Source organism: Ornithodoros turicata, chromosome 1 (assembly GCF_037126465.1).
Source record: "Ornithodoros turicata isolate Travis chromosome 1, ASM3712646v1, whole genome shotgun sequence".
Taxonomy (NCBI): domain Eukaryota; kingdom Metazoa; phylum Arthropoda; class Arachnida; order Ixodida; family Argasidae; genus Ornithodoros; species Ornithodoros turicata.
Window position 1 is genome coordinate 45723153 of NC_088201.1, and position 23093 is coordinate 45746245.

At 44.7% G+C, this 23093-nt stretch overlaps 1 protein-coding gene across 2 annotated transcripts in view; it reads left to right on the forward strand.

The window, feature by feature from the left end:
* Positions 1-23093, forward strand: part of LOC135378155 (protein tiptop-like) — a 480805-nt gene that overhangs the window by 9122 nt on the left and 448590 nt on the right. The window contains exon 1 of one of the 2 annotated variants that reach the window (XM_064611068.1): positions 18236-18412. The exons of the other annotated variant lie outside the window; for it this stretch is intronic. Within the exon in view, the coding sequence (XP_064467138.1) occupies positions 18373-18412 (40 nt within the window). The 5' untranslated portion in view covers positions 18236-18372. Of the gene's footprint in view, positions 1-18235; positions 18413-23093 lie in introns of those variants that run through there. 2 annotated transcript variants of the gene reach the window in all.

Sequence of the window (23093 nt, forward strand, 5' to 3'; positions counted from 1 at the left end):
CAGGCAGGGGACACATCTGTAAATTTCCAGATGTCCTGGATAGAAAGCATGATGTCAGCAGTCGAATAGCATCGATGTTATAGATTTCGCAAACCAACACTGTCTGATCAAACAGGAGCTGCATGGATGACAGAATCATTTAAATCACCATGATGCAGGAATGCTGTTTCTAACGATCCTTGAATTCCAATACCAACAGTTACTTGGTCCGCATTCATCTTTTGCTCATTCGATGCATTTATGAAAGTATTTACACATATGTCAGCACAGTTTCCCTTAAAGTCTGCCCAGGATGCACATTCCCTAAGAACGTTAGTCATTATATTGCCCACCTTTGTGAGGTGACAAGTGATGGTGACATGACAAGTATTTAAAACCACCAAAATTTATTTTTGCCCATCCTTGTTCAAAACTAGAAAAAGAAAAGAAAAAAAAGACAACAAGAGGAGTGTAAAAAAGACTTTGACCATGGTGCCCTAGTTGCTTACCTCCTGGTGTTGTATATGTCTTTAAGGAAGAATAACTGCTTAAAATGTGTCCAGTCGTCGCTGTCTGCATCCACTTCTTCGATATCTCCCGAGCCCGCGCCGCTCCTCTTCTTTTGCAATATCGCTTTGAGACGTTTCGCGAATGCATCTCGTAAGCTCTTCCATCTGTTTTGAACTTCCGTGACTGAATGGAGAGCAATGTGATTAATTGAACCGCGTTCAGTTTTCAGATTCGAATTTATCATAGCGTTCTACAGTAAAAGCAGCTTAGAATTACCGTTCCAGTTGAGCGTTTCGGCAACTTGAATCCACAAGAGGTGTTTTTTCTTCGGGTCCTTGTATTCACGACATCTCATATCCCATAGAGGCCTTCGCATGTGCACTTCAGCGACCAGCTTTTCATTTAAGAGTGCCTTTGACATTCCCGGTGAAACCATCTCAACTCCTCGAGGATGAAGAAAACACGACAAGAAGCAGACGACAGAAACTTAGAACCAGCAATGAGTACTTTATTTGACATCCAGAGGCCGGGTTGAGGAGAGGAGATTGCAAAAAGAATATACAGATGCTGTCAACAAAAGCTTTTACTGTTGTCACAGCTCAAGAACGATCCGAGAACAGTGATATGAACAGACGAGGGAGATAGCGTATGAACTGAAATTGAGGACGCAGGAGCATTCCTCTTGTGTAACGAACAAAGGCAAGTCGTCCCAGTTGCAAGACAGTTTGTTGCGAGCCCAAGAACGGATGGGAAGCTTCAGGAAGATGGCTTCAGTTGCTTGTTGAGTGCGACAGAATAAATAATAAAAAATGAAATGCGTATTCTTCGCGTGACTCCCTCGTCTACTTCGCAAACAACCATCGCAACAATCTGACTTGCAACTGCGACGACTTGCCTTTGTTCGTTGCATGAGAGGAATGTTCCTGCGTCCTCAATTTCACTTCATGCGCTATCTCCCTTGTCTCTTTCATTTTGCGCTCACGAAATGGTAAATGGAACCCTCGGTACACACATCTCTACGCCGCACGCCATGATAGTTAGCTGTTCAGGCGGCAACTTCCGGCAAGACACCCAATTGGTCAGGAAGGACGCGTTACTTCCGGCGTCAACCGTCGAGATCTGCTCACCGCAGACGTCGGCGAAACTGGCCTGCTCCTATTGTTTTCGGAGTTCAGCGGAAAACCGTCGAGCCGTCGACGCTTTCCCGTCGAGAAAACGTCGTATGCGGGTCGCGCTTAAAGCGCGACCCGCATACGACGTTTTCTGTTTTCTGTAACGTAGCAGGGACTGGTCAGAGCACGTCGGAATTGGAGTTACCCCGTACGTACGGTGGGAGATTCGGCGTCGGACTGTACTTTTCATGTAAACGAAGAGTCCCTTTTCAGAGAATACATCGACCACAGACGTTTGATCCTGCGAGAAGTAGAGTTCTCGCGCCAATGGTGAATCATGTACATCAGCTTATCGCGAGGGCAAGTTATCCTGGAGAATTAGGTTTGCGAAGGGAATGTTTGAAAAACCAAACATGTCAATAATGTAGATATTTGAGAGCTCCTGTCACAAAGTCTTGCATCTATTTGTCCCATACTTCTGCGAAACCCTACATCATCCTGGATACATTCTCCATTTCTGGTGGATAGTGTGATCTCCGGTTTTTACATGCGTGGTTTAGCCCTGTATTTTGGTAATGAACAAAAAAGAGAGGACACAGTGTATATTGTGACCTGTGTGTATGAGCCAAAGAGCAGGAAGAGGGGAGTAACGTTGGGTAGACGAGCTGTATGCCTGCAGGAAAAGTTTCATCATTTTGAATCTGAGCATAATTGTTCGCATTATTATCAACACACCATGTTCGTAATACAGAGTAGAAGAAGAGCAACAAAAAGTAGGAAATACAAATGAGGCATGGTTGTCTGTTATGTCCCTCCGCTGTCTGTTTGCGGCACAGAAGCTGCCGTGTGCGATGGAGTGTTTCCGAACAAGATCCAGTCAGTATGCAAATTATAGTTCTCGAGTGGGAGATCTGTCTTTGAATTCGGTGCACTGGAAGCGAAACCCTGGCACGATTCGACAACGGCGGAAAAACACACACTCAAAGCAGGACAACCCGGTGACGATAAGACAGAGCTGATCCTCACACGGTTTTCACAAACCGCCGTCTGCGGCCGTTGTTACTTGTTACTCTCAGATCCCTCTGATGGATGATTGTACTTCCATTGATAAATAGAAGTATGATTGGGAGGATTAGGACTCCAAACAACGTAATGTCTTCACCCCTATATGGTATATTGGTATCTCTACGTACCCATCTCGTAACTGTAACTTAAATTTTTAGCTGAGGTAGGAAGCTGCAGTAAAGCGCAAACACGAGAGCGCACTGCATTACTATACAGCCGGGGCGATAGTGCGAACGGTACGAGCTGGGTGCCCAGAAATTCTTGATCTGCGCTCCCACGGCAAATATAGCACAGTGGTATGCTGGTAAAAATGCATAGGCTACATGGAAACTGTGATATAAAATTATTTTTACAGAACGTGTCATATTCTTAGATAATTACAATTCTAAGCAAACAGACTTTCAAAAACCGACACGCGCGCTACTCGCCGATTCCAAAGGCGTGTTACTAGTGCAGCGCTCTTCCTCTGCAGCTGTCATCGGCGCAGATTCTCCACATGGCCCCTGCTTATATTTTTCCCAACGCACGAAGAATCGTGAATTGTGTGAGCGAACCCCGACGGGTGTGTGAGCGGCTCCGCAGCATGCTAATATCCGGATAGATTTCAGTAAGATTTTTCATATCATGTTTTTTTTTTCTTTTTGTCTGATGTCACCATCATCGTCATCAACAAGCTTTAAAGGAGCACAGAGGTGACCCCCAAAATGTTTTTGTTGTTTTTCGGTGCAGAGTGTTCTCCAACGAATAAAGTGAGTTCCTACGAAAGAACGATGAGCGTAGGTGAGCTACAGAGCGTGCGCGAGGGCCCTGTTCCGCACACCTTTGAAAAATTCGGGACGTCATGACGTATACCACTCCCCTCACGTGACCAGTGACGTGCAGCGGCACAGCTCGAGCACGTAAAGCTGGGCGTGAGCTTCGAAGAAAAAACAAAGAAACAAGGCACGGATGCTCCAATACGTCACGCGAGCTTTCTCCGACTGTTTTTGTAAATTCGATTGCACAACAATAACGCACCGCAGAGCGAAAATATTTTGCATTGTGACTCCTGGTGGACAGATGAGGCAGGATTTCGACCGACGTTAAATGTTACCTCATTGCTCCTCTAAGGCTCTTCATTCCAACTTTTATTTAAACCTCAGTAATTCAAATTCTTTCTCCTACTCTATTTTTTGTGATGTCTTTGTGCTGCCTCACGCAGAAAGGACAATTTTGAAGAAAATATTCCCACACTTATTTTCTTCTTTTTTTACTATACTCAAAGCGTTTATGTTTAGCGTGTTTCTAAATCGCTATTTTAGTCTGGAGTATAGTATACCCCATGCACATGTAAGATCGCTACCTGCATAAAAAAAAAAAAAAAAATCATTGCTGAGCACCGGCGAATGAGTCCGTCATTTTTGTGCCTTCCCACTGTTGGCCAACGAGTCCTTCAGTTGTTAACCGTAAAAAATGAGTTATCGTTGCCTGTCTGTCCACTATACACTGTAAAAGCTGATTTGCTGAGGACAAGAGGCGTATGCCAACTTCGTTGCAATTTGCTTGTATGTAAAGTGTTGCAGAAATGCCATGTATGCCCCTCGTCCTCAGCAAACCAGGAGACTGAGCGATATCATGCTGAGTCCAGGTTGGCCATGAGCGTGTTATGCGGTGAAGTCCTGCTTAAACTCTCATCTTCCCCCTTTCTTTATTTTTTTTTTTTTTTGCTATAGTCGTGATGCTGCCCACTCGTGTGTGGCCAGCAACGGCAAGCTATTTCGGCACCGCCCCCCCCCCCCCCTGCTGTTAGACCCGGGTTCGAAACCGGGCGCCGACTGTGCTGTCTGGGTGTTTTCCTTGGGTGTTGCTCAGAGCAGCAAGACAAATGTCGGCACAGCCCCCTGTGAAGTCTGCCCAGGATGCACGATCCCCCGCTGCGATAGTCGCTACGTTGCCCGCCTGAGCGTGGCCGACTGTACGGCAAGCATGTACTTCCATCACCACCACCTGCTTTTAGAGTGCACTTTTAGAGAGTACTTGACGAGGTTCTCCTCCATTCTCCAGACTGTTCTCTGAAGAAACACACACACACACACAAGCATGTATATAATAGGAGGATTACAGGACATGAAACAAGTTGTAAGGGAGGTACACGTCATTGCTCGTGCGCCGGCTCACCACACAACCGGCACAAGAAACAAATTGCAAGGGAGAAGCCACCGTGTTTCCCTTCTTTCCAAGCGCGAGACGCCGAATTAGCTGATTCCATCACTGAGAGATAAAAGGAGGATGCTCGGTTAAACGGAAACCGCGCAACATCGCAGAGGCCAAGCGGCGGGTGGGCAGCGACGGAGCCGATTTCGAGGCAGGCGTCAAGTGCTGACGCATTGGCATTCCTGGTGGCGGCGAAAACACTCGGAGAAAACGGTTTTGCGCACTCGGAAGGGGAACGACAACTCTTCTGGCAGAGGAACTTCCAGATTCTTTGCCGCAAAAGGGAAGAAATAGCGCGCACTCTTGAGGGAACCGCATGCTTGCGTCGTAGTAATAATGGACACTTAGCACTTCTTGGACAGTTGTGAGTTAGTGACGCTCGCTCAAAATGTCTTTGACGCGATTATGAGTGTGTATATGTGCGTTTAGCCAATGATTTTCTTTCGTTCTGCCGCGAGGAAGAAGTTGCGCGATTATGGTTGGGGGGGGGGAGGACATATTTATTAGAACAAAAGGGGGGAAAAGGGAGGAGAGGCCAGCCAAACGGCATGTCTGCTTGTTATTCCGCGACAAAAAAAGTATTGAGGCATTTGGAGTGCTGTTTAGTGGTCGTGCCATGGCGGTATTAATGGGTGTCTAAAACCGGAATGGGGTGTGTTATGGAAATGTACATGAGCATCTCTACCTATCATTGCCCTTCTACGACCTTTGCCTAAATGAGGACAACTGCTGAAATGAATAACGTCTCGGCAGTTTTGGGATCAGTACGACTCGAAATGCAAGAGCACGAGGAAGCTTCGTATCGGCTACGGTTGGTTTGCAACCGTAAAACCTGATAGCGTTGGCGAGCGTAGAGCTATTCCACGTTTATTTATTTATTTTTTCTCTTAAATTGTCGATATTTTCGTCTTCTGGGCTGTTGAAAATGGCGAAAGAGTTTAGCGAGTTTAGAGACTGTCCAGAATGCATGGAACAAGCTTGTACAAGATACTCAAAAAATTATTTAAGTTACTGAGTACCCGGCCAAAAAGTAACTGAGTAACTGCATCCTTAACTTTAAAAAACATCCGAGTATGTAATACTACTTACAACTCGCTCGGATACTCTTGTTTTCCCGCGACAGCTTCTTGGTGCAAGCTCTCCTCCTCGCTCACATCCCGGACATCTCGACCGATGCAGTCGCTCGCGCGGAGTGCCCGATACTCTGCTTGGAAGACGAGGAAGAGCCACAAAAAACTAACAACAACAACTACATGAATGATTATGGGATGAGGTGATTCACCGCAACTATTGCGGTACCATACCTCAGTGCCTGTGGGTTAGTACATGAGTGGGATGACGATGAAAAAGATTAGGCATACACACTCGAACACACACACACATGACAGACACAAATGAGATATCACACACGTGGGTGCGTCGTAACTGATGGGATAGTAGTTCATCCGGTCGGCTACCGGAGATGAAATCTTGTGAAGAGCACGTCTCCGCATTCATGGCAACAGCTCTGGGGTCAATGGAGTTCAAGCAAGTTAGAAGACGTCAGGAACACATAGAATGAGTGCAGGCATTGACGGTGCAGCACAGGGTTAGACCAAGGACCCAAGATTGCTGCAAGGCTGAGCGGTTTGTTGTTGAGACGGGTCAGTTGGGACTGGGGCAGTACTCTCTCCGACCTGTATAGAGGGCAGTCGATGGGACGTGTTGAATGCTTGCCACTATGCCGCAGTTGGAACACAAGTTGGTTGACGCATAACCTAGTTTGTGTCTGTGTTAGACAAAACTAACGTAACCGAACGAACTACCTTAAACTGCGCGTATTGTTTTAATCAACAGTTCCTTTTAATAATGACCATGTGCTGCCGTCCTCGTTCGCTATGCCTCTATAGAACATTGGTCATCTCCCCTGGCCTTTATACCCGGCGTCGGGAGGTCCGACCTGTCGCAGCAGCCCGCTCTCACATTATGGTTCGGTCGCTGTGGGAGTCGAGACCCCTACGTCGAACTGTACGTAGCTCACCCGTGTCCGGGGAAATGGGAGTCCTGGCGGGTGAGCCAACCCGGAGGTTGTGTTGAACCCGTGAGGGCCCCTTTGGGAAGGCAACACACCGCTTTGGCCCCTGACTTCTCGTAGTCGGGAGGTCCTGGGAGGTCCGACTGGGACTATGCAGTTCAGTCACTGCCCCTTCTCCTCTACACTTCCCTCCCCTCCTATTCCTCTTTCCTTTCCTCCTATACCCCCTTTCCTTTCCCTCTCCAAGTCTTGGCGGTGGCAAGGACCAACCTCGAGCAGCGTTTTCACCTCTCTGAGTACACTGCTCTAGGGTATAGTACTTGCCGAAATGCTGGCGCGTTGAACGCGTCCCCTGGTTGGGCTCGGTGGTGGGGGGCATAACGTGAGTACCGAATTTTCCACTTCATGGGTTCTGAAAATCACAAAAAACAAGATTGACCCCTGAAAAGGAGTCGCACCGATGTTACGCTAAAGGTCGACAAGAACCACGCAGAACACTCACTATCAGAGTTATCTTTCCCGAGGTTTCTGGTGGTACATTCAGCCGACGCTGAGAGGCCAATGAGAAGAATATCTCCATTCGTGATTGCAAAAGACATCGAAAAGATTGTAGGAAAGGGCTATTCAGCCAAAAAGCTTTTTTCTGGAGGTCTACAAGTTGAGGTACAGACAAAGAAACAAAGTGACGCGTTGCAAGCCACCAAGCAGATTGCTGGAACGGACGTTTGTGTTACCCCACATCGTGTACTCAACACCGTGAAAGGTTTTATCTCAGATGATGATTTACTTACAAGCTCTGAAAACGATATTTTAGAAGGTTTGTCTTCGCAAGGGATCACTGCGGTACAGCGTATAAAAATCCGTAGGGAAGGCAAAGAAATCCTGACAAAACACATTATACTGTCGTTCTGTTTGCATTCTCTCCCACCCACAGTTAAAGCGGGGTACCTTAATTGCCAAGTACGTCCATACATCCCAAATCCACGGCGGTGCTTTAAATGCCAGCGCTTTGGGCATGGTTCCCAAACTTGTCGTGGCGAAGCCATCTGCCCAAAGTGTGCGGTACAACACCATGTACCTGAATCTTGTACTAATGCAGTTAAATGCTTTAGCTGCGCAGGCGATCACCCAGTTTTTTCAAGATCGATGGCAACAGGAGAAAGAAATTCTAAAGATTAAAACAATACAAAACATATCGTATAAAGCGGCAAAATCAAAGCTTGATTTCCAAAGAGTTGGATCCTTTGCGGAGGTGATGCGTAGGGGAATGGCCCCACCCCCGACGTGCGTTGAGACTCGGACACATTCTAAACCGGAGTCTCAACCCAACATTCCCCAAAAGACTACGTGGAGTACGCAGAGACTACAGCCAGTCTCCGTAGCCTGCCAAACGGAGTCCAGTGAGAAGAAACCTCGTCGGAGGCTGTCGCCACCCCATCTTCCGGGGGGAAGTCAACAACCCATGGAACTTTCGGATGCGGATGACCGTGCATCGCTGAAGTCAGTGTCGAGTACATCTAGCTTCCATGGACGAACAGAGGCTTCAAAAGGGAAACGTTCAAAAGGCAGAGGGAGAGGCAAGACAACTTAAATAAGTTGTTGAAGTTTTAAATATAGCCTAACAAAATTACTTTGCCTTCTGAAAGGCACACTTCTAATAATGAGTATTTCCATTACACAGTGGAATTGCCGAGGCTTACGGAGCAACTTGGATGATGTATATGCCATAACTGAAAGGTACAATTCAGTGGCTATATGCCTACAACAAACTTTTCTTCCCGGAAATAACATAAACCCATTCAAATACTTTAATCTTTTCTCTAAAGCGAGGACTAACACAGGCCGCCCCTCTGGAGGCGTGGCAATACTTACAAAGAAAAATTTACCAGCAAAAGAAATTCCTCTTGTCACAGGTTTTGAGGCAGTTGCAGTGCAGATCTGCATCGATCAAGTTTTTACTCTATGCTCCTTGTACATCCCTCCAGATTTTGACTTTGATCCCCTGGAACTAGAGCGACTTCTGTTGCAACTCCCACAACCATTTGTGGTTCTCGGTGATCTTGACGCACATAACCCCTTGTGGGGTAGCAACAGATATGACATACGTGGTAAACATATTGAAAATGTAATACATGCCCATTCTTTGTGCGTGCTGAACATGGGAGCATCTACTTATTATAATGCTTTACATCATACCTTCTCGTGTTTAGATGTATCGTTCTGCACAGCATAGATATTTCAACTCTTTGAATGGTCAGTGAATGACCATCCTTATGGAAGCGATCATTTCCCGACAAACTTGAAATATGTACAACATTGTAATTCTCTTTTAACGCGGCCGCAGAGGTGGAAACTGTCCCCCGCAGATTGGGAAGCTTTCCAAAAAATATGCTTATTGGGACCATTATCCTCTGGTATGACTGTCGACGAGGCGAATCAGAGCATTGCGGAGGCAATAATACACGCTACTGGAAAAAGTATTCCAAAAACGACAACCTCCCTACCTAAACGTCCTAAACCTTGGTGGACTGATGAATGTAAGAAGTCATTTAAGGAACAGAGGAAAGCTTGGGGAAAATTTCGTAAGTTCCCAACGCAGGAAAATCTTATAGACTTCAAGAGGAAGCGTGCTGCAGCGCGGATCACTCAACGAAAAGCAAAAAAAAAAAAAAATATTGGCACGAATTTCTTGCATCTCTTAATCGCAACACCCCATCTAAAGTTATATGGGATAGGCTAAACAAAATCCGAGGTAGTTGTCGAGGTTTTACGATGCCTATGATTCATGTGAATGGAGTACCTTTCAAGAACCTAGACAAACAAGCACATGCCCTATTTGAATATTTTCAAGAGATATCTAGTTCGTCACACTACAGTCCACGTTTTTCAAAATACAAGAGCACAGAAGAAAATAAACGTATTGTCACTCGCACATTTGATACTGAACCCTACAACACAGATTGCACGTGTGACGATGATGTGATGTGATGTGATGTGAATAAAGAAAAAATTGGGATGTAAGTTTCGACGAAGTCAAACTGGCTACCCCAGTACACTTAATACAGAAAGTTCAATCTGATGATGAGATGATGAAAACGCAAAAGGATGATGTCCAGAGACGAACAGAGATGATAATTGAGTTCAACATGTAGGTCAAAAGTTCAAGAGCTGCGCCCAAGTTAGAGCACGCACGTGTGACGAATTTGAACAGGCTTTATGCATTGCTAAGAAAACAGCCTCTGGGATGGACTCCATACACGTTGATATGATCAAGCACCTCTCAGTTGAGTCACAGGCTACACTTTTAAAATTTTTCAACCAGATATGGAGGGAAGGGAAGTTACTTTCTGGATGGAGAGAAGCAGTTATCCTACCCATACTCAAACCTGGAAAGCAACCATCATTACCTAGCAGTTACAGACCGATTGCACTGACCTGTTCGGTAGCAAAAATTATGAAACGTATGGTTAACAACCGCTGAGTGTACGTATTAGAGGATAAGGGCGTTTTTAATAAATACCAATGCGGCTTCCGCGGGGGTCGGTCGACAATGGACCACCTAGTACGTCTGGAGACACAAATTCGGGAAGCGTTCATACGGAACCAGTATTGCATCTCAGTATTCTTCGACTTGGAGGGAGCATATGATACTGTCTGGAGATATGGAATCCTACGAGATCTTAGGTCATACGGAATCTGTGGGCGTATGATCAGGTTCCTCGAAAGCTTTCTTCAAGATCGTACGTTCCTAATACGCTTGGGAACCACATACTCTCGACGCTTTATTCAAGAGAACGGAGTCCCGCAGGGATGTGTTTTAAGTGTCACGCTCCTTAAAATGAAAATTAATTCTATATCTAAGGCTATACCTCAAAACATCTCATTTTCACTTTATGTGGATGACGTCCAACTATCGTACAGCTCGGTTAACCTCCGTGGGGAGGAGAGACAATTGCAGAGTGCTATAAACAAACTTTGCAATTGGGCGGACGAAAATGGCTTTCGTTTCTCGGCTGAGAAGTCTACATGTATGGTTTTTTCACGCAAAAGGGGAATGCTCCTAAATCCGACCCTTAAGCTAAACAAGCGTGAACTCCCAATACGAACAGAGCATAGGTTTCTTGGTGTTACCTTCGACCATAAGCTGACATTCATACCACATATCAAACACATCAAACAGAAGTGTAATAGACCTCTTAATATAATGAAGATAATATCACATAAATCATGGGGAGCGGACAAAGACACAATGGTGGAAATTTACAAATCCGCTGTACGTCCAATACTTGACTATGGAGCTGCAATTTATGGGTCAGCTAGACCATCAGTATTGAAAATTCTTGACCTCATACAAAACCAAGCTCTTCGCCTGGCGACGGGAGCATACCGTACCACTCCAGTGAAGAGTCTTTATGCAGAGTCAGGCGTTTGCAGCCTTAGAAGGCGAAGGCAATTCCTTTCTTTCATGTACGCTGCGAAAATAAGGAGTCAACCAGAAAACCCTGCACATGGATGCATTACTGAAACCCGATATAAAAGACTCTTCGAAAATAAACCAAGAGTAATTCCCCCATTAAGTATGAGATTGGAACAAAATGCCCAACAGGTGAACTTCCTGGACTTCCGGAACCCCCTCTTAGTAGCAGTTGCCAGTACAGCTCCGTGCTAGAGAAAGAGGTTCTCATGTAACCTCACACTAACCAAATATGATAAGAAAGCAGTCAATCCGCAGGTCATCAAACAAGAATTTCTTGCCATAAAGGACAGTTACGGGAAGCACGATGAATTTTATACTGATGGTGCAAACGGCAAAACTGGAGTTGCGTGTGCTTTCGTTGAGCAACGAAAGATTGACTCTTTGCTCTGGATAGCTGCCTGTACTCTTTGTCACGCCAGTGACGCCACCATAACTAACTTTAGAGGTAACTAGAAATCGTGAAGGGCTCATTAGCCAAACGCTCCGCGCAGTGGGGTTTCGCACCTATTTTAATCACAGTCGAGTTCTATAGCACACAAGGGCACAGTAATGCAAGCGTACTCAGATCTATCGCTAGTATCGCGGGCAGCTTTTGGGCACTGCTCAAGCTCGATATTTCTAACAGCGGGAAAACAACCGTGGAAATGGCATTTTGAGAAATTATTCCAGAAGGGCTATACAAAACTGCAGTTGTAGACTCGTCTGTGTTTTGATTAATAGGAAAGAACGTAAAATCTTAATGAAAGTGTTGACCCGAACTTTAAGCCCCTCCCCATGGGTGCTCCACAGCAATATTTTCAAATGCGTTATAGTCATATTTTCATGGCTACGAATTTTGAAATTATTGTACCTCGTACACTTGAACGCCCTTGATGGACTTGTTCGAGATTGTCTGAAAGCGCCTGTCAGTAGCTCTGCAGCCCGTATTTCCTTGATTGCCATCGAAAATGTTGTTCCAATATTGTATTCAAAGGTGGACCATATACTGCACATGTTTCTTACTCGAAATACGAGGGGCGTTCAAGTCAAACTGGGACTTTTCATTTTTCGCTAAAGTAAAATGAACTTAGAGGCGAGAAATTAGTTTTATTTTTCAACGTAATCTCCAGCTGGCACTAATGCACTTGTCCCAGCTTTTCACGATAGCTTGGATGCCAGCTGCGTAGAAATCTTTACCGGCGCGTAGCAGCCATGATCGGACCGCATTCTTGACCTCGTCGTCGCAGCCGAAGTGGCAGCCCCCAAGGAACGCCTTCAGTGGACCGAAGAGATGGAAATGGCTGGGGACGAGGTCTGGACTATAAGGGGGAGTTGGCAGCAACTCCCAGCGAAGTTCCTGTAAGGTGCCTGTCGTGAGATGTGCGGTATGCGGGCGTACATTGTCCTGTAGGAGGAGGACTCCTTTGGTGATGAGGCCCGGCTTTCCGAAACTGGAGGTGTTCATGAATGATAGTGTTCAACGTTCCCACAGAAAGGTCCGTCTTTCGAGACAGTTCGAGACATGTTATCCGTCGGTTCTTGAGGATCAGGCGCTCCACAAGTTGGATGTTCTCAGGAACTCTGACACTGGGCTCTGAGCCGTCCCGGCCGGGGTCGTCCTGTACTGATGTACGGCCGTCTCGGAACCGTTTGCACCACTCAAACGTTTTGCTGCGGCTAAGTGTATCGTGGCCATACTGAGCCTGAAGTCTTCTGTGAATTTCAGGTGACTTTACGCCTTCATTCACGAGAAACTTCATGACAATTCGCTGTTCGATGTGCGCGCTCACCTCGTTGTCGGTCATCTTGTCCAGCACGTGTCTTCTGTTTTGCACAAACTTTGGACCACCACGTGGTGAACGCGGAGGCCTCTCGCGTGTGAAAATGACGAAAAAGAAGTAGCGCGAGCCATTTGTACACTCAGGAGACAAAGTCCCGGTTTGACTTAAACACCCCTCGTAAATGATCTTGGAACACCTCAAGATTTGAGATGGGATAAACCGCAGGGTGCTGATTTCAGGCAACCGTGTCGCAAGCAGTACATACAAAATATATACGTATGAAAGAGATACATTTTCTGCTTGCGTCCTACAGGCATGCCCAAACAAAAGAGCTCTGTACACTCAAAGGTAACGAGCCAGCAGTCATCGATACGTGTTGTAGCTCATGCAATAGACGGGCGTGCCAAGTAAGTCAATTGATGTAAAGGGTGTGCCCACTTGGAACCATAATTTTAAACTTCGTCCTTAAAAGCTGCTGAAGTCCTGGCTGCAATCCTCTGATGTGATCTGTAACGGGTGTCGGGATATAGAATGTAACGGATGTCATACGTATGCCAGACGAAGACGTCATCTGGACTCGGGTATAATCAACGCAACTTTTGCATGGAGTTGTAGCAAATATAATAACCTACCCATTTCCTGTTACTCTAAACGACTCGGACGTTCAATTACCAATGCTTAAATTGTCATTGTTCGGTCAAATTTTAACTGAGATTGGTACCGAGTCAAAGCGCCAACCGACGCCAATTTAACATATATAGTTTCAACCTCTCTAGCATAATATATCAATCTATCATCATGTTAATAGTAACCTAATTTAACATAAATAAGATACAACAAGCATGAAGGCAAACGAACACTTTGGCCTAACTCTAGCTAATGACGAATTCCGCTGTTCGCTTTAGTGCAGCGCGGTGTGTTTTGCCAGTGAGAGCTCAGTGTACACCGTAAAAACAGAACTTCCCCACACAGCTCACTGTGCGCCATTCATTGCCACGAATGATAGGGTTAACGCTTCTGATTCGAAGAAAGAGCGGGGCGTACGGCTTTTTGTGTCAGTTGGAAAAATGATAATGGCCACAAAAAAGGCGTTTGAGACCCTTCCCCCTTTCACTCTCTTCGAGTCCGCGATAACCCTACCATTCGTAGCAATGGTTGGCGCACAATGTGCTATACGGTGAAGTTCTGTTTTTAAGGTGTAGAAACCAACGAGTATCAGCTCCCGTACACTCTTAAAAATGAACTGCACCGCATAGCATGCTCTGCGCCAATCATAATCTCGAATGATATCGTTATCTGCCCTGATTCGTTGAAAACAGGAGGCATACGCCTTTTCTGTGACACTTATGCTGTTCATAATTGTCACAAAAAAGGCGCACGCCTCCTGTTTTCAACAAATCAGGACAGATAACGATATCATTCGAGATTATGGTTGGCTATGAACATGCTATGCGGTGAAGTTCATTTTTAAGAGTGCATCCCACGCCGAGGCTGGGAGGTGACCCGGCCGTCGGCTGTGCTGTCTGGTTGTTTTCCCTGGGTTTGCTGAGACGCTTTAAGAGAAATATCGGCACAGTTCCCTGTGAAGACGGCCCACCGAAGTACGATTCCCCCCTACGATAGTCGTGTCGTTGCCCGTCTGCACTCGAAGAAAAAAAGGTGTAATTTTGCTCCTTTTGGGGAAAATGCCTTGCCACAAAAAATCGTCCCTTTCGGGAGTAAATGCATTGGAGTTAATGAATGCCATAGAGTGGAGACTCCATTTCACGGTCTGTTTATTCCACGGTCACAAAAAAGGCGTACGCCTCCCGTTTTCAACAAATCAGGGAAGATAACGATATCATTCGAGATGATGGTTGGCTAGGAGCATGCTATGCGGTAAAGTTCATTTTTAAGAGTGTAACTGTTTCTTACTCTGTTTGGGTGGAAAACTGTGAAGTTGGCTGAGTTATACAGCCTTATGCTATCAAATTGACCAAGAGCACATATTTACGTAGACTGTCGCATTCGGAAGGACATTTGTGAAGTTCAGTGACAATTTGCGGTTTCTCGGAGCAAATGTCGGAGTTAGGGGACTAAAATGGGGAGTAATTGGCAGTCTACGGGACTAGACGCTGCACTTACTCCCCCATTTTACTCTTTTTTTTTCTTAGACTGTGAGCGTGGCTGACTACGGCACGCGGTTCCAGAAACGAATCAACGAGCGAACGAATGGAACGCGACGCATATTGCACTGAAGCGACCAGTCTAACACGCACACTCAAGACAGTGTAAGCTTTTCGGAACTACAGCCATAGGGAATTGGCCATATGTTTGAAATCTTTCGGCCTTGTCCCTCTTCTTTTTATTTTGGGAAATGAAAATTTTACTCCATTACCCCCAAGATTTTCTTGGCACCCAACCTACACAGACAATTCAAATTTCAACAACGATGAAGTTGTCTGAAACAGACACTTCCTGAACCATTCTCGAATGGGACCTAAGAACAGGAAACCAGGTGCTGTGATGGAACCCGATTGTGATTAAAATCTGTGCTAAACCCCGCTGTGTGAAGCGTTTTGCTAATGAGCTCCTCAGGGTTTATTGTTTCGTCTTAAGTTAGTTATGGTGGCGTGACAAAGCAAAGGCAGCTTTCAAGAGCTAAGTTTTGACTATTGTTAACACGGGACAGCCTATAGGCCGTGATGTAACTCATTATCCGCTCGCTCTCTACCCATGCTGCCCGGACGTTACATTTTAAGGCCGCCCCATGTCCGTTAGAGGGCTCCCGATTTTCGGCAGATTAACGTAACACCTTGGTATCACACAGCGAACTCGTGTATCCCATTCTGCAGAGAAGTTGATGATATGTTATCCAGCAGACCTGTAAAGTAATTCAATTACTGTAATACATTGATGAAATAAATGAATTGATGAAATGATTAATTAATGAAATGCGATATAGTCTTCGCATGTGAACTATGTTACAGCCAAAGCTATAAAGACTCTTCACTTTGTTTTTCGTGATATTAGACAGGCTAGTACTAGAGTTAAAATCGATGCTTACATTACTACGATTCGGCCTAGTCTGGAGTATGCATGTACAGTATGGGATCCCCACGAAAGGGTTTTAATTCAGAGATTAGAGAGGGTTTAAAATATTCCGGCTAGATTAGTGTCTAATTGTATGGGCATGGGTGTTAGTGTAAGTAAGTTAAAGTTAAGATTAAGGTGAAGGGTAAAGTTTGTCGCAAGGAGACAACAGTTACGTTTGCCATTTTTCGATAAGATTATTAATGATAAAACTTGTATAATAAGAGATCGTTACTTGGAACCTCCATCGTACATCTCACCAAGATTTGATCATTACAGGAAAATTCAGCCCTACAGATGTAGAACTGATGTTTACAAAACATTCATTCTTTCCTCGAACCATAGGCCAGTGGAATCACGTCTAGTCCTGAGTACGTGTTGTTGTACACATGTGTGCTTTTTAATTTTTTACACGTTGTACATATTACTTACTTGTATTGTATGTAGCCCCACTACAGTAATGCCGTAAGGCGTTGTAACATAAGAGTGTAAATAAAAAAAAATATTAAAATCCAGAATTACGTTGAATATTATGTAATTGTAACAGTATTTTAATTACTTTTGCGAGTAATTTTTAATGCACTCGGAGTTACTTTTGGGTAATTTTTATGCGATTTGGGATACAACTTCATCTCAAACGTTGAACATCTTTCGCAATGTTCGCGATTTTTACTCTATCACGAAAGACTCGAAAGACAAGGTTATCGCGTACGGACGCAACACGTGTGTAGCAGCCAAAGCCAGGACAACCACACGTTCGTCGTGGCGCATGGTTTGCTGGCATGGCTACCCACCAAGAATTATCGCACCACAAGTTATATCGCGCATTCCACAATCCGTATCCATGCGACAATTTAAAACAATCTGCAATGACATATTTTTAAAACGCATTGTGAGCTGCAGCTTCTGTAATGGAAGGTCATCTGATGAGTACGGTACCGAAAGTTTTACATTTGAGTGTGACAAGAACAAAAGTAAAGCACTACGTGGAATAAATAATTTGAAAGGTACCCGTCAACCCGCTTGAAGCCTCCATAAAGTATAACGTGGGGCTACCCACCAGTGCTCCAATGGAACATCTGTTTCTCTTGGTGGTATATTCATGAAGTCGTGGCGGTATAGTGAACACGAACTTTAAGAATGCCTTGGTTCTGACGGCCAATAGTCCCGATAAGCTGACGTATGAGCAGCATTCCCTCACTAGACTGAGAAGAAATCCCCCTTGTGGTTAGCATGTACCACTGTAATTTGATTTTGCGTTCATTTTTGTCGCGTTTCGGGAGGTCTAAAAAATTATAATAACCGAAAACCGTGAACCCTGAGCATAACTTAAAAAATGTCCGTTTTAATGTCGAATGTTCTAATGTTTCTGCTCAGTAACAAACGTATTTCCCCAGAAATTCTAAGATTGTACTATACTAAGCTTTGTGGTCCACTACCATTGGTCATTTTCCTTTGTTTCGTCTAGTCTACTAGTCGTTTGTGTTTTCATTACATATACAATAGAGGTAAACCCCAAAAATATGTACCGAAATGAATGTAATTCAGTGTAACTCAATTATATTTTATTGTTAAGTGTAGTTGTAATTGAGTTACAATTGCTATTTTGTAATTGTAACTCTAATTCAATTACTGTTATGAACATGTAGTTGTAGTCGTAATTCATTACCTTTCAAAAGTAATCTTTACAGGGCTGTTATCCAGTCTACGATACGGACGTTTCCATATGTTAATATATATATACGTATATTATTCTATAGTAGTATAGTATAGTATATTATAGTGTTCTATATGTTCCTCATGGCCACACGAAGGCATGCTGCTTCATCTGTCTCAGACACTGATCTGGGAGAGCAAACTTTTGAACGAGAACGTATAACTCGATTGCGGAAACGCAAAGAAATCAAATCCCAAATCCGCCCGCTATTAGCCCGCGGTTTCTACCTGTGTCGGCAGATGGCGGTGCGACACCAACCGCCGCCGGAAAGCGAACTGCTTTCCCGTGATGCCTTCGGCGGCGGTCGACAGCGCAGCTCCTGTCGATCTCGGCGACGTCACCCCGACGGTGCCAAACAGTTTCCTTAGATGCACGGTGCAGCGTCTGTCATCTGCCCGGCGGCGTCGCTCAGACGACGGCCGCTGCGACGTGAACTCTGAACCACCCTGAGGAACTCAACGAACTACGACGGCATGCCACGCCGGAAGCAGGACCGCCCCAAACGCATGAAATGTAAGTAACGTCAGGCATGCCGTCTGCTGCTGCCGAACGCCGTGTGCGTGCTTGTGTGTTTGCTACACCGCCGGCTTTAAGCCTAAACGCGGGAGGTTTGGAATCATCTCCGGGTTTCAACGTGGTGCTCCGTGTGTCCACGCTCAACGTGCACAAAAAAGATGTTCCGTGTTGATAAGTGGTTGTGGTCTCATGGTGGGGCTGTCCTTGTAGTGTTGAGACGGTATCGAAGCAAGGTAAGGTCCGTGTGGTGATTCCTCGAGCTTTCAGTTTCGGAATCGGTGTGGACACATGAGTTTGTGTAGTGGGTGCCCACGTGGAGCTGTGAAGTTCACGTGCGAGTTCTCCGAACTCTTTCTGTTTGGAGAAAGAGCTCGTATAGACTCCGCCCATTTTCTTTGCAAAGAGAACGTTAATGTAATCTTGTGACTTGCCAGTCAGATTATCAAAAGGTGATACAAAACACGATGGACGTGTCTTATATCGTCTCGTGGTAAGACAGTTGGCAAGCTTTTAAGGAAAATTACTTTGTATAGACATTGCCAGTACACGTGCCGTTATGTACAGAACGCAGGTGGAATAGGAGCTATGTGATATATATATATACAAACATGGAAAACGTTGCTTCTATAGCTTTGATTTACATAGCGTGCGTAAAGTAACACCAAGACTTCGCAAGTTTGAGGTGCCTTTTAATGTTACCCGTTGACTCTAAAGTATACTTAGATCACGAGCCAGAGGTATAACGGTACACAAACGCAATAGCTCAGGTACTGATGGCGCGCTACGCCCCATACGTATTTCGATACAGCTTGAAGAAAACGCAGTGTGCAGTAACGTAGTTTTGAGTTGAATACGCGCGAATGGCGAGAAAAAGGAACACGTCGACCTTTTATCCCATTACTGATTCATCAGGCTATATATGTATCACAGTCTTACAAGCATAGGTCACGTTTCGATCATCTGTGAAGCATGACACACCTGTTGGGTGTCGTTCTGTTGGAGACAGAAGTTCATAGCTGGTAGTTAAATTGATACGAATAACTCGTCGACCATACACACATGGGTTTAGGCATGCATTTTCTATGACATTACATTTTTTGTTCATTGATATCGCGTTTATTGTCGCAAATCTACTTTGTTATTCAGTGTCCTCACTTTATGCTTCTCTCTCGCTCTCTGTTTCTTGCTGTGTGATTCAATAGTTGTAATCAGGGCAGTCGGGAGGGGGGCGATCGCCCCCTGGAGCTGAGGCTGTGGGAACTTCGCCCCCTCCTCTGATATTCTTTCTTATTTGGCAGAGTTTTAGAGGAAGGAGTTTGTTGAAGGAATTTTGATTACTGCAGCCTTTTCTTTTTTTTTTCTAAACAGGAAAATATCCTGCATGGCACGAACGTAACTCCTCAGAGACAAAAACACATTCCAAACCTATGTCTCTAGCTGATAATCACGTAGAGAATGACTGGTCATTTACCTAATCAGCCGTATACCATGAGCTGAAGGTGTTTTAACATATTTCGAATCATTCTGCCCTGCGTGTTGCCTGTGTCACTTTGCTACAGTTTCTTTTTGTTTGTCTGTGTGGTGTATGCAGAAAGTTCTTAGCGTACCAATTCTTCGAAGTTGAGCTCGCCCCCTCCTGTGGCAGGGTACTTCCGACGCCCCTGCGCAGTACTACGCTCATCAAAGCTTTTTTTTTTTTTTTTTTTTTGCTCGCATTTTAGTTTAAGCGACATCATGTTGGGGTCCTATGTGTAGCGTCCCACATTTCCAGTTTGCTACCTTCCGAGAGTAGCAGCATTTCAGTGCGTCTTGCGAATGAAATTCTACACATAAAACTGCGCTACCCAGGTACACGTATTCTGCCACTTCTTTCGTTTACTTGCACCTCGAAGCAATATTGTAAGTCACGAACCTGTCGAGGTTCGAATCCACAACAGTTCACAAATTTCAAACAGGTTCGCCAAGGCTTGACTGCATTGCGCATGCGCGTCTCTGTCTTTCCCGGATACAGAAGCACATGGCTTATAGGACTCGAACAGTTGCCACGTATTGGTGTTATATCTGTAATGTGACGCTGTAACTCTATTTATTAAGGCAAAGTGTGTTTAGTTGAGCCAGATGAAAAACCTAGAAAATGCCTGTTATGGGCACCACCTTGCGAGCTGTCCTGGTGCGACGCAGCGACGACATTGCACAAACAAACGTCTTGTAAATTTTCCTGTGCGCGCTGTACATTCGGAACATTCCATTTCAAACTCAATGTTGTGTGTTATAGAGTCTATATCAAATCACTATTTCTAATTTTTGATTAGAACGGTAACGTCTGCGAACCTTTGCGAGCTTGTCCAGAAATGCGAAAGTTCGTCGAACCGCGCGAACTTGCGGATTCGACTGCTAATCTCAGGTTCGCGAAAAGTTCGTCACATCACGAATTGTAAGCGCCGATGAGTATCTTATGGCTCCGCCACAAGTCGACACGGTGAACTGATGATCCAAACGACAAAGCAAGAAGTCTTCGCCGTTCATTCGCTCTCGACGAGTATCGATGCAGTAGCGAGGAATATCAAATGCAGCAAAATAAAACTGTCTTATAGTACGTAGGTAGTGCACTCTACACTCTTAAAAATGAACTTCACCGCATAGCACGCTCCTAGCCAACCATAATCTCAAATGATATCGTTATCTGTCCTGGTTCGTTGAAAACGGGAGGCGTACGCCTTTTTTGTGACAATTATGAACCGCATAAGTGTCACAAAAAAGGCGTACGCCTCCCGTTTTTAACAAATCAGGGAAGATAACGATATCATTCGAGATAGTGGTTGGCTAGGAGCGTGCTATGAGGTGAAGTTCATTTTTAAGAGTGTAAAGACTTGACTTCAACGCATAACACGTTCATGGTCAACCATAGCTAAGAATGATATCATTCTGTCGTTTGATTGCTGAGACACTGTAACACTTTAGTAACTCTATTTCTGTAGCACTTTATATGCCCCAAGGCCACAACAGCGTGGTTGACGTTACTAAATTACGAATTACGTTCGGTAACGATGCTCGCGTATGGACATGGGCTTCGGATAAAGCAAGTACAAAGTGCATCATTTGGAATGTTGCAGAAATAACGTACGAAATAGTTGTAGGCGTCGTTCACGTGTCTAAAGTGGGGTCGTAAATTTTGGGTCATGTTGTCTTTTGGCTGGGACATGGAATCGAAGGAAATGCTGAACCACACGAATGAAATAAAAAGAGCCCCCACAGTAGTCATGTTTATGACTCTGGATAAACAAACAGAAGAAAGTAGATATGCATGAATAAAACTGAAGGCGTGTCTTTTTTTTTTTTTTTTTTTGTATTCTAGCTTCCGTGGATCGGGTTTAATTTTATTTTGAACTGCCCAAACATTCTGGCGGGGAAAACTTGCGTTAGTCACAACCCGCCGTTGTTGGAACAGACATGCGCCGCCAGCTTGCGAATACGTCATAAATAATTCGTAATTTGCAGCTAACAAATTGTACTTGATGTAGTTCTTTTTTCTGCGCGAAGCACTTCCCATTGCTGGAGATATTTTCGAGGCTATAGTTCATTACTAATGTCATCATAGTGTCTTTTCTTACTTTCGAGTGGTCGATGATGCACCAAGACAATGCCAACAAACAAATGAGTCTGAAGGGGCCTGCCTTTCCATTTTCTCTTGCGCATTTATCTTTAAAGTGAATGATGAAATAGACGTGGCAAACGATTTCACCCATGAGATGCGCACACACTACTCGGTCACTATTAGAGCCCTTTATGTCCGTATTGTCTTATAATATCTATATGTATAGTGGTTATAAGTTTCGATGCTGTCGATAACGTTTTTTTTTATTCAAACATTCGCAGTGCCTGCAACGTTGATAGATACAAACGTTTCGTATGGGTATTCCTAAATTAAAATGGTGTGGTGTGCTAGTACTATATACTGTAAGTGCCACGATCGAGATTTTTTTTATCTTCAAATTCTGCAGCTTTGATTGATACATCCATACTTACGAAAGTTCATATCATCGGCTGTCCCATCGATAGCCCGTTATGCATCACGTGATACAGGCGTCCAGTCACGGCGTTGATGACCTAAGTGATTCAAGGCGCGTGTGCCTTGGATTCCAGAAGGGTGTCCCATTTTACGTCTTGTATCTCAATAATCTCAAGCCCATCTTAAATGCAGAGTTTTTCACCATAAACAGTCATTATAGTAACTGAAAGAGGTATGCATTGTGCCTTATTTTGAATGGTATAACAACAGTCAAGAGCTCCGAAAAGTGATCATAAACGTTGTAACTGCAATAGTTCGACGACGAATGTAGTTCGTCAGCGAAATCGTATACCGAATTACAGTAGGCAGTGGTATAGTGTTGCGTTTTGCCACATGGAATGCGGACTGAAATATGCTTTAAACATGTCAGCAGACGGAGAATAAGCAAAAGTCTGATTTTGGGTCACTGAGTCTCACTGTCTTGCCAAGGAGCGGTCAGCGTAACCATTAACAATACACTGGCGGCTGTCACCCTCGTCCTCGTTATTGTACTCCCGCTATCTTTCTCAATTTTTTCCTTTTCCGACATCCGGCGACATATTTTTCTGCAGGAACGCAACGATTGTATTTGCCGATATTATCCGAGCCGCTCACATAAAGAGGCTGGTG